The sequence below is a fragment of the Arvicanthis niloticus genome, chromosome 26 (genome assembly GCF_011762505.2).
Source record: "Arvicanthis niloticus isolate mArvNil1 chromosome 26, mArvNil1.pat.X, whole genome shotgun sequence".
Lineage (NCBI taxonomy): Eukaryota > Metazoa > Chordata > Mammalia > Rodentia > Muridae > Arvicanthis > Arvicanthis niloticus.
The window spans coordinates 27,305,715-27,321,068 of NC_133434.1; the positions used below are offsets into that span (position 1 = coordinate 27,305,715).

Below are 15,354 nucleotides of genomic sequence, written 5' to 3' on the forward strand. Positions count from 1 at the left end.
ATACAGGGTCCAATGGAAGCACTCTGATTTTTTTTAACAAACATTTTAAAAATATTTAAAAACATTTTTTTTTTTTTACTTCAGCTGTAACTAGAAGAGTATCAGATTCAGAAGCTAGATAACTTTTAACCAATCTTTGGCTTTCCAGAATGCTAATTCTGAATGTAAAAAGTGATCAGGCCTCTAAAAACAAGATCAACACCAATATATGAATGGACTAGAAATACAGCTGATATTGGATCTCATACTTGTGATGCAACCTTTTAATAATCTCTTAAAGGTGTTAAGAAAAATAAAATTTTCAGATGTTTTAATTGTGGTAAGCAAGGTGATTTGAAAGGGATTGTAGGCAAGGCATTCCTAGAAAAACAATGTTTTTTCTAAAGATAATTTAAAAAAAAAAAAAAAAAAAAAAAGGTCCCAGCCTTCTGGAGTATGCCAAAGAAGGTTCCTGGATCCCCCCCTTTCCCTCCTTGCCTGCTCCCTATATGAGGCAGCCCTTGGCCCCTCACAGAAAACCCTTCTCATATCTATTACCAAGCCCTTTCAGAAGCTCCAACAGGCCCTCCCTCCTTTAGGCCCTGGCCCTGCACCTTCTAGAACTAACCCATCTCTTCTCCCTCTAAGTCACAGAAAAAGTGGGTTATGCCCTCAGGGTCCTGGGCCACTAACTGGGATCTTCCTTTGCACCTGTGGCATACCTGCCCCACCCCCCCCCCAAAAAAAATTAGACCTTACTACCCAGGGATGGGCACCCTGCAGACACACTTTAGCAGCTGCTGAGTTCCACATTCAAGAATAAAAAAAACAAACAACAACAGAAAAACTTTTGGTCACCTACCACTATTGTCTCCACAACACACACAGCAGCAATCCCCAAAGCAGCCAGGCTAGGTGACATTAAGAGCTGGTAGGCTAAGGTCAGAGTCTGAAACAGGAGACAACGTGACAGGTTTATGTCATTTAGAAGAGGGGATGTTAAAGAGGTTAAGACCTTGGAAGAATATTGAATCATCTCCCTTAACTCCCCTATCTCCAGGAACTGAGGAATCAAGATATGTTTTCTCTGGTTTTTAATCATGCTCACCAGGTGCTGGGGTTGAAGACATGGCAGAGCTTGAGGATAACACCCACTTCCCACCTGGGAATCCCTTGTATCCACCATGTAGAGGTGAAGGCCCCATTTTGTCAATAGAGGAGGGAATCAGAGCACGGATGTATAAGTGGCCCGTGGTATTGACAAGGCCACTGAGGGCAGCCTCCATAGACACCTGGCCATAGACACCTGGCCACTCTTTTTTTTTTTTTTTTTTTTTTTTGAGACAGGGTTTCTCTGTGTAGCCCTGGCTGTCCTGGAACTCACTCTGTAGACCAGACTGGCCTCGGACTCAGAAATCCGCCTGCCTCTGCCTCCCAAGTGCTGGGACTAAAGGCGTGCGCCACCACCGCCCGGCCCTGGCCACTCTTTTTAACACCTTTCTATTTGGTCATAGAGGAAGCAGGCAAAAAGATTATTCTATGAAGGAAGAGGGGTAGATAGAAGGTGATGGGAATTTAAATGACTCCTGACAGCCTGCTATTGGTTAATTTCTCAACCCTATTTGGAGGGAGTGTTTGTTACAAGTGAGGATTTCTTGACCCTCAGATCCCCATATATAAGAATTGCCCTGGACAGAAGCAGACAGGAGGTAAAGCGGGGAAAGTCTATGCACAATCCAATAGAGTTGAGTACCACATCCTGGGCAAAGCCAAATTCGACACATTTCCACTGTCTCAACAAGTGGCCTGTTCTCCCTATGCTCACGTGCTGTCCCCCTTTATACAGCCAGTGGCTTCGCAGCTGCTGTCTTTCTCTTCCATCCTTGCTCAGAGGCAGCCTCCCCAATAAACCTCTTCTGTGACAGCTGTTCCATGCTGACTTTGTGGCATTCCTTGGCCCTGATCCACCAAGATGTCTTCCACTGCTGAACCCTAACAAACAAACTAGGCTTGACACCCAAGGATGTACAACTGTAAGTGAGACAGTGGAATTAATATGGCTTCTTCTCAGTCCTTTGAGACAAAGCATTTTTGTACAATCATAGACATTGTTAAGATCCAGGGACATGCTGGGCAGTGGTGGCACATGCCTTTAGTCCCAGCTCTTGGAAGGCAGAGGCAGGCAACAGCCAGGTAGGTTTGACCTATAAAAGAGGCTGCTCATGCTCGCTCTCTATCCTCTCATGCTCGCTCTTGCTCTCCCTACCCCTCCTCTCCCCGTTCCCTTCCCCCTCACTCCACATGCACATGGCCAGCTTCTTCTCCTCTTCTTCTCCCCCCCCCCCCCCCCGCCTCTATTACCCTCTTAACTCCCTTCTTCCTCATGCCCTTAATAAACTCTATTCTATACTATACCTTTCGGCTGGTCCCTCAGGGGGTAGGGATGCCTCAGCATGGGCCCACAGAGGCACTCCCCCCCATCCACCAAATATATGTCCCCCCCCCTTTATCTTTTTATAAACACATCATAGGCAAAACCACTAATGAACCTAAAATGAAATGAATTACTCTTAAATTTTTAAAAATTTTAAAACAGTAAAAATACAATAAAAGTTTTAAAGAAGGAAAAATTAGGGAATATAGTTGATCATCCATTATTCAAATGCATATCATACACAGACCAAGTTACATAGTTTCAAACTATAAAAATGTGTAGGGGGCAAGAAGTCCACCTACTTACAGACAAGGCCAGATAAACCAGACATTTTAAACACACAGTTTTTTTTTTCTTCAAAGGAAGAAATAACCTAGCAATCTTTTGCTATTCTGTGAAGCCTCACCCAGAATCCCCCAGACTCCTGGGCACTGTTTCTTAGTCAGTATAACCCATTCTTTTGAAAGAGGTCCTATGTATTTTGCAAAAGAGTTTGCTATTATGCTTATTAGAAACCCTTGCTCCCTGGGTCCTTGTTCTGAGCATCACTTGTCAGCCAATAAAGCCTGTTCTTGTGGAAGAGGTCACAGGTGCTCTGCGAGGAAGTTCCACTTCAGGCACACCATAAGCTCTGCTGTGATAACTGTCACGAGGAGGAAACTTCCCCCCACCCCAAGGTTTTACTCTTTAAGTATGAAAAGTCTAAACTGGTTGGTGTCAGACCCCAGAAGTTTGAATCGGCCTGGCCAAGTCCTGCTGAACTGAGTTTTATTCTTGCCTCTGCATGGCAGCAGAAGAGCTGGGAGCTCATATCCAGAACACTAACTGGGCATAGTGCAGGGCTTTGAAAACTCATATCCTACCGAGGGAGGGATGAGCTCCCTCCAACGAGGCCACACCTTCTAAGCCTGCCCAAATAGTGACTCAACTGGAGATCAAGCATTCAAATGCCCAAGTCTGTGGGGTACATCCCACGAAACCAGCACGATGTAAGGTAAGGTTCCAAAAGCCAAAGTGTGTATTGTAGAACGGAGTAACACCAAGTGTGTGTTACAGCCTAACACAGCCCATGGAAGCACCGATGGCTATGAACAAGAACAGGCAGCCCACCTCAGACCTTTGTATGTCATTTTCCATTTCCCCGTTAATGTAAAGCCACCCAGCGGGGAGCCCTGGTTCTCTCCAGGCTAAGGGGAGCTGCTTAAAGACTATGTGCAACAAAGACTCACCCTCCTAAACAAAGAAAGTGCAAAGAAAAGAAATTAAAAACAAGGAGATGAGCCAGGCAGTGGTGGCGCACGCCTTTAATCCCAGCACTAGGGAGGCAGAGGCAGGCGAATCTCTGAGTTCGAGGCCAGCCTGGTCTACAGGGTGAGTTCCAGGACAGCCAGGACTACACAGAGAAACCCTGTCTCAAAAAACAAAACAAAACAAAAACCGCAAAAACAAAACAAAAACAAAAACCCAAGGAGATGGTAGGATAGCTCAGGTTCAGTAAAGCTGGCTGCCTCCTAGCCTGAGGACAAGAATTCAACCCTCAGAATCCTTGTGACGTAAGAAGAGAATAAACTCCCTCCACATGCAGGCCGCTGGACATCTATCCACTCACATACAATGGCACATTGTAAGAAGGAAACCAGGGGCCTGGGGAGATGGCTCAACAGTTAAGAGCACTGACTGCTCTACATTAAAAATATCAGATAAGAAGGAAACGATAAATACCAAAGTATCCAACAGAATGCGTAGTCTCATAGGCTCGCACAGCAGTTAAGCACAGGATTCCCAGAGAAAGCACAGGATTCCCAGAGAAAGATGAAGAGTAAAGTGGTAAAAACTAAAAATGGAAGTGTGTGTGTGTGTGTGTGTGTGTGTGTGTGTGTGTGTGCGCGCGCGCGCGCGCGCGCTGGGGGGAGGGTGTACATGCACACGTGTGCGGCGGCTAGATGTCTGACGTACGTCTCTTATTCTCTTCTACCTTCTTCTTTTTGAGACACGATCTCTCCCTCAATCTAAGAACTAGTTTGGCAGCAAGCAAGTCTACCAGACTCGTCTATGTCCAGCACTCCTAGAGCACCAGCATTAGAGTCATAAAGCACGTCCATGATCTGCTTTTAGAGTTGGATCCAAATTCACGTCCTCATCATTGCAAAGCAAGAGCATTAACACTCTGAGCCATCTCTTCACCCCCCCCCGACCCCACCCCTTTTTTTATTCGCAGGCATAGGTGTTACTATGTAACTCTTGCTAGCAGGAAACTTCATAGAAGAAGGGGCCTTAAACTCACAGAAATCTGTCTGCTTCTCCCTCCAAGGTGCTGGGATTAAAGAGACGTGCTACCTTAACCGGTCGTATTTGTTTTACGACAAGGTCTCACTCTAGCCAAAGAAGAACTAGGAGTCACTCTGTAGCCCAGGCTGGCCTCGAACTCGATATCCTCCTACTTTACCCTGCCCAGTACTGGGATGACAGGTGTGAGCCACTATTCCCGATATTATAGAAGATATAGAAGGGTATGTTGTAACGCTCAACAGCTAAATTCAACCCCTAGCGCTAAGGTTAAGTGTGTCCAGTTTTTTTGAAGACCACCTCCAAATTTGGTAGTCACAAGGCATGACAACCATCTAAAAGATGGGTGGGCAGGTCGGGCCGCAAAGCATCCTGGGGTACGTAGTCTTTCTTTCTGAGACCAATCCCAACGCCGCTTTCCGCGCACCGCCTTGACATCCCCAATCAGAGGGCTGGAACGTGGCAGCCACCCGCAGCCCCGCCCGCGGCGGCGCCTACCACTCCGCGTTGCCGCGCAGGGAGAACGTGGCGCGCTCCTGGCGTTGCGAGGCGGCCCGCGGTCCCGGGTCCACCCCGCGCCTGGGCGGCCACGCGCACGCTGCGCGTCCACACCCTTTTCCGGTCCGGGCTGTAGCGACCGCTCTTGCTGCTGCCGGTGGATGCTGCGCCTCTCGGAGCGCAATATGAAGGTGCTCTTTGCCGCCGCCCTCATCGTGGGCTCCATCGTCTTCCTTTTGCTGCCAGGACCCTCCGTGGCCAACGATAAGAAGAAGGGACCTAAAGTCACAGTCAAGGTCTGGGCTCCCCTCACCGGCAAGGCCTGCCTTCCGCTGCCTTCGGTCCGGTTCAAGCCGGAGCGGGTCTGGCCCAGTAGTTCCGACCTGAGCGTCCTTGTTCTTGTTCAGCTTTTCCTTGGGTTGACTTTGATCTTCTGAAGCCAGACTCACCCCACCTACTCAAACTAGAGAATAACCCAGACTCCCCCAGCCCCCCGCCCTGACCCAGGATGCCCAGCTTCGGCCAGCACGGACATCCTCAGGACGGTCCCTTTGCACATACTCTGCATTGTCTGGAAATGGTGACATCAGGATTGATTGCCGAATCTTCTTTTACTATGGTCACTTCAGTTGAGTGTGTTTTGTAGCACACACAGTAAATGCAGTTAACAACTTGCAAGCACAGTGATCTCCTTGTGTATTTCCCCCTTTAATGTCTGTTTCTATCATCTGGAGGCATTGAAAAAGCACTGATTGGTATTCCATAGTCCGAGAACGAAAACTTTTTAAAAAATGTTACATTATTTACTTAGTAGGGAGAGGGACTCAGAGGTACCACAGTACAACTGTAGAGGTCAGAGGACGATTTGCAGGAGCCGATTTTCTCTACTTCCATCATGTGGGTCTCAGGCCTTCAGGCTTGGCCACAACAATTTTTCCCTAGGCCATATGGCCAGTCTGTAATCATTTCTTTCCTTTTTTTTTTTTTTTTTTTTTTTTTTGGGGTTTTTTGAGACAGGGTTTCTCTGTGTAGTCCTGACTGTCCTGGAACTCACTCTGTAGACCAGGCTGGCCTCGAACTCAGAAATCCGCCTGCCTCTGCCTCCCAAGTGCTGGGACTAAAGGCGTGCGCCACCACTGCCCGGCTTGTAATCATTTCTTGAGGTGGAGGGTAATGCAGCAGTCCAGCTGCTGTGGCATATGTGTACTCCCAGCTACTTGGGGAGATTACAGTTTAGCAAGATTAATTACTGGGGTTATTAGCTCGGTGGTGGACCTCTTGCCTGCCTGCCGTGGCCTGCCATTTTGTCACTAGTAGTACTGGGGTTGGAGACATCTAGAGCCTCCCTAAGTGTACAGATGGTTGTAGCCGCCATCTAGGTGCTGAGAACATTAAGTGTATGGCCTGGAAAAGCAGCAGATGCTCTTCACAGCCGAGCCATTTCTCCGGCCTGGCCTGTTCGTTGGATTTGTACAAGGGTTTTGCCTCCATTGAAATCAGACTCAGCCGCTGCTTTAGGCTTTGTTCTCACCATGGGGTAATTTCTCAGGCACGCCCTTCTCTACCAAGGCCCCTGTAAAAGGCTAAGCTTGGACTGTTCACTTTCCTTAGGTGTTCTTTGATTTCCAAATTGGAGATGAACCCATAGGACGAGTGGTCTTTGGACTCTTTGGAAAGACTGTTCCAAAAACAGTGGATAATTTTGTAGCCTTGGCTACAGGAGAGGTAAGTGGCTGGTACAAAGGTAGGCAACCCCACACAGGGATGGAAACAGCTGGGACTTCAGAATGTGGCCTCTTTGTAGCGGTAGCCAGACTTCACTAGCTGGCTTCCCTGAGGACCAGATATTTTTGTATATTAAGCAGGAATGAAGGGGTCCAGTTTTTAATTTTGGAGAAGGCCCTGGAGCTGCAGTGACTTACTCAGAACCTCAGTTGCCCACGGTTTGGCACTACTCAGAGATTGAGCTGGTTCTCCCAGCCCCTGCTGCTTCCTACAGCTAGTCATAATACAGTAATAATCCAAAGAGCTAAAACTGGAAGCTTCACAGTTACCTGTGCCAAATGGTTTGTTGGCTGCTGAAATGTTAATGTGGTTTTATGTTGGAGAGAACATAGACAAACATGGTGCTGTTTCTGTAATGTTTAAAGAGTAATCTTTAACGTCTGATTTTATTTGAGTTCTTATTTGAATGTTCTTAGACCACGTGATTTGACTAGTTTTGGAATAAGAGCTTTTTTTAGGGGAGGGAGTTGGTTAACCCTGGTTATCCTGGAACTCCATCTGTAGACCAGACTGGCCTTGAACCTACCTGACTCCCAATTGCTGGGATTAAAGGCTTGTGCCACTACACATACAGCTCTGAGTTACCAATTTTTTAAAAAGGAAAAAGGGTCCAAGGGACTTGATCCAAGAATCTGGCAAGGAATTTTAAAGAGACATATATTCTGTTTAATGAAGTTTGTATTTTAACTTGTCTATTTTATTTTGATTTTCCTGAGACAGCCCCTGCCTGACCTTGACCCTGTAGCCAGGGGTGATCTTGAGCTTCTGGTTGTGCCTGCTTCTACCTCCTGAGTGCTGGGATCACAGGCACACACCACCACACTCAACTTATACAGTGCTTAGGTTAGAATCCAGGACTGTGTTCCTGCAAGGAGAAGCACTGCTACCTGAGATAAATCCCCAGACTTCGAATTTGTTCTTATGAGAACAGAGAGGGGGAAAGGCATTTCATGGCCTGGGTTACATCACTCAGGAACTGTAGAAAGTCAGAAAGAGGTTAGAGATCTGGCTTTTTCCCAGATCTGTATGCTTTGTGTTGACCTGCAGTGGCTGGTCTCTCAGTACGTTAAATTAAATTAAATGCTGCATCTATACCAGAAAGAGCTGTGGGTGAGGTTCTACAGGCCTGTTTGATATCTGCTTGTTGCCTCATTCTCCGTTGTTCCTATCTTCTCTTCCCTCTTTCCAGAAAGGATTTGGCTACAAAAACAGCAAATTCCACCGTGTCATCAAGGACTTCATGATCCAGGGTGGAGACTTCACCAGGGGTGATGGCACAGGAGGTAACTTCAGGTCCTCTGAGCAGAGGAGTCTTGACATTGTGGTGTCCAAGGAGTGGCCAGGCATCCTCTCTCTCCTGCATTGAGATTAGCTGTACCCTTTTTTGAAAGGGGAACCCAGTGCAAAGGAGAGGAAGGTGGGGTCAGGTATACGTGTGCTCTCTGCCAGGTATCTACCATTAATACAAGTCTATAGCTTGTATCACATAATATGTTGCTTGTGTCACACACATACATGTAAATTTAAAGGTCGAGAAAGTCGGGTAAAAGTACTTGATGCCGAGGCTCCTGACCTGACTTTGTTTCCTGGGTCTCAAACATTGGAAAAAGAGAAATGACTTCTGTAGAGTGTCCTCTGACAGCTACTGTGGCATGATCACATGTACCCATACATATCTGTACACACACAAACAAGAAATAAGTAAAGGTGGAGAACTCAAGGCAAGTGTGGTGGTGTGTGCACTCAGGTTAAGACAGGAGGTTCCAGAGTCACTTCACAGCTGGCCTAGCCAATTTTAGCACCCCAGGGGCTAGAGAAATGAGAGTACTTGCAGGGGGTAGGAGTCCTGGGCTCCATTCATACGGGTTGACTCACAACTGTTTGCAATTCTAGTTCCAGGGAATCTGACACCCTCTTGTGGTCTCCTCAGGCATATGTATGGTACACAGACATAAGTGTATACAAAACACCCATACACTTAAGCCAGTGAGGTGGCACCTGCAGTGGCAGAGACAGATGAGCCCATACTGGTCTACAAAGTGAGTTTTAGGACAGTCAGGGCTAAATAGAAACTATCTCAGGAAAAACCCACAAGAAAAAAAAATTGGTAGGCATGAAGCTTATCCATTTTCAAGGCAGATGAATGGGAGCTCTGTGATAGATTAAGTGTCATGTATGTTTACCATCACAAAGGTTAAAATACAAATTTCAATTTGTGTGTGTGTGTGAGAGAGAGAGAGACTGACTGACTGACTGACTGACTGACTCGGAGCTCCTTGTGTCTTGAGGGTGAGAGTGAAACGGATATAGATTGGATTTTTTGGAACGGGCAGTTGCAGTCCCATGGTTGACTTAAGATTTCCATGGATGGAAGTCAAATAGGAAGTGTCAGCAGTCAGTGTCCAGCCAGGAGCCATTGCAGGAAACAGGCCACCTCACCCCAACTAGTCTAGTCTTGGTTCTCTGCCTCCCCAGAGGCTACACAGTCACCTACATCTCCCTGGTCAGTCTCTGACCAGGGCAGTCTCTGACCTGAGGCACCCTGAGGAGCTGTGGGATGAGCACTGGTGAGCTGAGAGCAAAGGAAGTTAGTCACTGTGTGTCACTGGCCTGGAACTCCTAGAGATCTGCCTCCTGAGGGCTGGGCTAATCGCACCTGGCCTTGTACGAGGGTATATGGGGTTGGCTAGCACATGCCATTGCATGCATGGTAAAGTCAAAGAACAACTCCCAGGAGTCAGTTTTCCTCTTTGGCAGCAAGTTGCCTTGTATGCCAGGCCATCTCACCAGCCTGAGAGGATGGCTGTTTCTGTGCTAGTGTTCTCAGACCCAGTAGTCTATTGGTGGGTAATGGGGAAACCAACTTTGCAACCAAGTTCTTGGAAAGGGTATGAGGCTCTATGCTCATGGTCATGGCCCTGGACCCATACCCCTCACAATGACAAACATTCATGAACGTCTTTTATTTTATGTTCCTTGGTAAGAGGCTCTTGGCTCTTAAAAAACAAATAGGAGCCCTACTTGCTATTTTTCCTCCCCCAACCAACCCCCATTGCAGCTGCACCTATCTTGTAACCCTGGAAGGGTGATCTGGTCTGGAAGGGTGATCCGGTTGGCTACAGCAGCTCTTTTTTGAAGGATTCTACACCCATGCACCCCATACCCCTAGCATCATGCATGTGGCAAGGCATCTCTCTGAGCCTGGCCTCATACCCCAGGTAGTCTTAGTCCCGATAGCTTGGAGAGAAGATAGGAAGGCTGTTGTTGGAAGACTGCCACTCCAGCCTAGCCTAACAAGGACAGCCTGAACTGTACAGATCCTCGCCCAACCACCTGCCTGTTGTGGGTCAGCCCACCTCCCTGACCTGTTGTCTCTTCCCAGGAAAGAGCATCTATGGTGAGCGCTTCCCAGATGAGAACTTCAAGCTGAAGCACTACGGGCCTGGGTGGGTGAGCATGGCCAATGCAGGCAAAGACACCAACGGCTCGCAGTTCTTCATCACCACAGTCAAGACCTCCTGGCTAGACGGCAAGCACGTGGTTTTCGGCAAAGTCCTAGAGGGCATGGTAAGTTTAGAAGGGGGACGTTAAACCTTGGTAGTCTTTACCAAGGATCCAGCTGGGACAGGCAAGGGCTTCACGTAGGAAATCTTTTCCCCAAAGGCACCCAAGCCACAAATATAGACCAGCAACATTGGTTCCTCCTAACCTGGCATGGGGTGGCAAAGTGTCAAGAATAAACAGCCTGACTGGGTGCCTTGCACATGCCTATGGTCCCAGCTTTCAGGAAGCTAAGGCAAGAGGATCACTTGAACTCAGGAGTCAAAGGCTAGGCTGGACAACCTGAGACCACGTTTGAGAGTGTCTGTGTGGCTGGCTCCACGAGGGTGCTTAGCCTAGAATGCTTGGGGCCTTGAGTTAATCCCTAGCACCACAATCAGGAGAAAAAAATGCATGATACCTAGCTTGCATCCCCATGCCCCCAAGGGTCTAAGTCCTTCCAGGCCCTGGACAACCCATTCAGAAGACCTTGTCCAGCTACAGGATCCTCTGGTCACTCATTGAATCAGGGATTCAGACTCATATCTGAGCAGTGTTGGATCAATTACCCAGCATCGTGTTCTGTCACCCTGGCTCAGTTCACCTCAGTGCCTGAGCCTTTGGCTCCTTTGGCTTCTGTGTTCATCCCTCACTAGAGCTCTCTCCCTGCAGTATGCCTCTTGACCCCCACCCAACCTCTCCTCTCCTGCCTTTCTTCTCTAGGATGTGGTACGGAAGGTGGAGAGCACCAAGACAGACAGTCGGGACAAGCCCCTGAAAGATGTGATCATTGCAGACTGTGGCAAGATTGAAGTGGAGAAACCCTTCGCCATTGCCAAGGAGTAGAGGGCCTGAGGGACCTCATCCCTCTAAGCAGCTGTCTGTGCGGGTCCTGTGGACACCCTCACAGGTGAAGGTAGCCAGTCACAAGGTTCTGTGCCACTCTGGCCCCAGTGCTTCCGTCTGATGGGGTGACCACACCCCTCACATTCCACAGGCCTGATTTTTATATAAAACTCTACCAATGCTGATCAATAAAGAAGTGGGTTTTTTTTTTAATATAAGTGTGGGCTCTGTTTAGGGATGTATATAGCACCTGTCCTGAGTTTTGTCCCAGCGTGGGACTTTTCTGTGCTGATGGATACATGCTCCTTCCCTGGGTTCCCACGAAGCCTATACTAGGCCATCCTTCCCACTGGTCACCAGGCAGAGGTTTTCTAGCCAGTACCTCACCCTATGCTTCTTTAACCTGTCAGGCTGGGCTAGAAAATACACATAGGGCCTGGTGGTGGTGGCGCACGCCTTTAATCCCAGCGCTTGGGAGGCAGAGGCAGGCGGATTTCTGAGGTCTACAGAGTCAGTTCCAGGACAGCCAGGGCTACACAGAGAAACCCTGTCTCGAAAAAAACAAAACAAACAAACAAAAAAAAAAAAAAAAAGAAAGAAAATACACCTGATTTTTCTCTCTCAGCCTACCTCTGAAACTACCTCATACTTTTTTCTTTACCTTGACTTTGCCATGACCCCTGGGCTTTTAAGAGTCTTTGAGTTCTACCAGCTACAGCTGTCAGTGCACAACAGAGCCCAGTCCAAAGGAAAACCCAGTTTCCTATATCGAACTCCTGGGACTGAGGCACATAACTGTCCAGAAAGGCCCGAAGTCTGGGCTAGTCAGGGTACTGGTGATGGAGCAGAGTGACGGTTAGCCTCTGGCTGGGCGGGGGCCGGGCTGGTGCTGAAGCCATAGAGACCCTGGAGCACACCATCCACCACCACTTCTGGGAGAGGTTCTGTGGGAGACAAAGTGAAGAAGGAGCTAGTGTTTGATATGCCTGGCCTTGAGTTTGCAGCACTCTGAGCTGCCCACAGGCTCAGCTTGTCTACCCAGAATGGGGCACTGTTGGCTTTCCCTCTTCCCCATCTATTCTTATTAGCTTTTGAAGGCAGGCCTCAGGGGAACAGAGACCTGGTGAACCTTTTGTACTGCACTAGTTTCTATGAAGTTACAAAGCAAGCTGCCAGTTACAGGAGCAGCAGGTGGTAACCCCAGAGGGACAATAGGAGGGAGGTGCAGATGGGAAGTTAGCGGCTCACCTGGTGACTGGGTGTAAATGTAGGGATCCATACAGAAGCCAATGACCGGCTGGTGCTGCAGCTGTGAGCTGTGAGAAGAGTTGTGAATGGTGAGAGTTGAGAGGTGGCAATGCAAAGACTCATGGGATGGACACTGAGGACCAAAAGCAGGGACCCACAAAGGAAAAGGAAGGAACTAGCTAACAGGCTCTGCTGGCCTGCCTCCTAGCATGTAACCACCAGGGGTCAGCAGGCCTTTAGGGCAGGACTTTGACTTGCCTGGTGTCACTAGGCAGGAATTCCCCCAGGGTGCTGAAAAGAAGAGAAACACTTAAGTTGCTTGAGGATACCCAGGGGAGGTGAAGAGGGGGTGGAGACACAATAGCCCAGGGGACTATTGCTTCTATTTTGTAGCAAGCCCAGTTCCGGAGGTGGAGGCTAGGCAGTTAGAGTAACCAAAGCTGTCCACCAAAAAACAGCCCCTGCTCCAAGTCAAGAGAGATGATAAGTGAAGCAGAGTATCAGAACCAGGCCAGGGCCCAGTACATTCAAAAATGAAAAAAAAAGCTTGTCCTTCAGGGTTCCTTTGTGGCTGAGAACCCTTGCCACCCGAGCAGGGCTATCCTTACCTCCAGCTGCTGGCCTTGGAGTCTGTAGGCAGAAAGTGTCTAAGTCTTAAGAATTCCAGTAACTCCTTAGGTACATCCTGATTCAGGTACAGGATGCCCTAGAGAAGAAGACAAGAGACAGTGTGCAATCAGATCCAGCTACTAATTGCAAAACCTGTTGCAAACATTTTGAGGACGTTTGTTCCAGAATGAATTAAGAATTTCAAGGCAGTGGAAACAAGCATTATTATACCAAACTCCATTCTAAGGGATGGACTACACAGACTGGTCCCATGATGTAGGAAGGCTAGTCAAAAAGAGCTATCACTGATAGAGGAACGAATCCACACACACCTCATGAAGAAAACACAGGATCTTACCCTAGGGGTGAAGAATCTGTTGGATGAGTCAAAACATTAAATAACCCAGATAGAAAAGTTTGTACTAATTTGGAAAAACAGCCTGGGATACTGAGTAACAACCCCTCAAGTTGTGGGGCCCCCACACACTTCCACATCTCTAACTGGGTCTCCCCTGATCCCTCAGGCTAGGGGCAACCAAGTGTGCCCCGTGCACACCTGGATATAGGTCTCCAAGCCCTGCCGGCGCTGTTCCAATCCTCTGGTCCTCCAGTTGGGCAGGCGTTTTGAGGGAAAGTCAGGCACTTTGTACCGTTTCTTGATCTGTGCATCAGTTACCGAGGTGAGATCCCAGGAAAGCTCTCAAGCCCACTGCACCTAGCTGAGGACTTTCTCCAGTCCTCTCTCTATTATGTTTTTAAGCTTCAACCTGGGATAGCTGGTAAGAAGTGGTTGGGACAGAAGTGACAAGCCAGAGAGTGGAAAGGGCGCACATGGACAAGGTCAGTCTGAGCTGGGCTCTAGCTAGCGAGGGGTTCTGCAGCCCTGGGATAGTCGCCTACGATCTGCACCCTCCCGGGGGCTGGGACAGTAATGGAGGTGGCCAACCAGAAGCTGGGATCAGAGCTCTTTCTTATGCCACCTAGGGGCCTGGCCTGGAGCCAGATCTGTGGGTAGTCCGTGACATCTCACCCGCTTGTGTAGAGCGTGGAACTCGCTGTAGCGTCGCGGCACGGTGTGTCTGCGTCCGCTGTACAGCACCTCCACTTGGAACACCTGGCGGACGGAGGAGTGCGGGCGGTGGGTCCAAAGGATGCAGTAGGACCCGCGCCGCGAGACGCGCCCAATTTCTGGTGTTTGAAAGGCACAAAGCCGACTTGGTGTGCCATCATCAGGGACACCCCTTCCGAGCCCCACACACACCTGAAAGAAAAGGATGACGGGCCCTCCCCTCTGCTCCACGCGACCCTTCAAGAGCCCAGACCATTGTCCAAGGGACTGGCAAAGCCAAGTAACCCCGAACCTTTGCAACGAATGTCCTAGCCCTGAATTCTGGGTCCCTTTTGCGCCGGTCGCAAGGATATTCGGTAGATCCCCACACGCACTCTTGGTCCATTTGCTCACCATGTGGCCTTTCTCTGGACTCTGCCTGGGCCCTTCGGCCTCGGGCCCCACCGAGGGGATGTGAACTTCCAGCATCCGCGTCCCGATCCAGCCACAGCCTCTCCCGGATCGAGCGCTAGGGCACCCGAACTCCTTGGAGCAGCCAGGCAGCCCTAAGTGGACGACCCGCCCTCGGGCTCCAGGCCCTGCCCCCGTAGGCCCCGCCCCACTCTCTGGATTTTTTTTCAGCTCCAGGCTCCACCCACTGATCCTGGACCCCGCCCTCGCCACGCCCAGGGTGTTCCCTGGCCCACTAAAGTCCTGAGGCGAGAAGATAACAAACACCGCAGGCCGGTTGGCAAGGGAAGGAACCCTCAGTGTGGTTATCCATTTGTCAAACATTTTCCTAGCGTCCACTGCCTGCCAGGTAGGCAGCTGAGCTAAGTTTTTACCTGGTCTTTCTCAAATTTCTCCTGGTCTTTGTTGAGTGCCCTGGATGCTAAGGTGCCAGACGAAGGCACAGTGGGGTCCAGGCCTGGGCTTCTGCTTAGGATCATCACTGTTCTCAGAACTGGCCACCCCAACCTTCCCTCTCTCATGTGGTCCCGGTAACACCACCTCAAGATTCCAACTGAGGCAGTGCCGGGTTGAGGCTGGGATCCATTCTAGCTTTGATGAGCATCTACAG

The 15,354-nt window shown here is 49.1% G+C and overlaps 2 protein-coding genes across 5 annotated transcripts; one reads left to right on the forward strand and one right to left on the reverse strand.

Moving 5' to 3' along the window:
• Positions 1 to 5,290: 5,290 nt before the first annotated feature.
• On the forward strand, positions 5,291 to 11,579 carry Ppib (peptidylprolyl isomerase B). Its single transcript, XM_076925353.1, has 5 exons — positions 5,291 to 5,493; positions 6,809 to 6,922; positions 8,172 to 8,265; positions 10,365 to 10,549; positions 11,246 to 11,579. Exons 1-5 carry the CDS (start codon positions 5,359 to 5,361, stop codon positions 11,366 to 11,368), a joined length of 651 nt encoding a protein of 216 aa, XP_076781468.1. The 5' UTR covers positions 5,291 to 5,358; the 3' UTR covers positions 11,369 to 11,579.
• A 226-nt stretch (positions 11,580 to 11,805) lies between these two features.
• On the reverse strand, positions 11,806 to 14,867 carry Snx22 (sorting nexin 22). Of its 4 annotated transcripts, XM_076925354.1 has the most exons (7): positions 14,688 to 14,867; positions 14,256 to 14,339; positions 13,782 to 13,886; positions 13,225 to 13,322; positions 12,875 to 12,907; positions 12,617 to 12,684; positions 11,806 to 12,312 (listed from the first exon to the last, which is right to left on the reverse strand). In XM_076925354.1, the coding sequence occupies exons 1-7, from the start codon at positions 14,760 to 14,762 to the stop codon at positions 12,194 to 12,196; spliced, it is 582 nt and encodes a 193-aa protein (XP_076781469.1). In that variant the 5' UTR covers positions 14,763 to 14,867; the 3' UTR covers positions 11,806 to 12,193. The 4 variants fall into 4 exon arrangements, with proteins under 4 accessions (XP_076781469.1, XP_076781471.1, XP_076781470.1 ...); XM_076925356.1 differs by lacking the exon at positions 13,782 to 13,886; XM_076925355.1 differs by lacking the exon at positions 12,875 to 12,907.
• Positions 14,868 to 15,354: the final 487 nt, after the last annotated feature.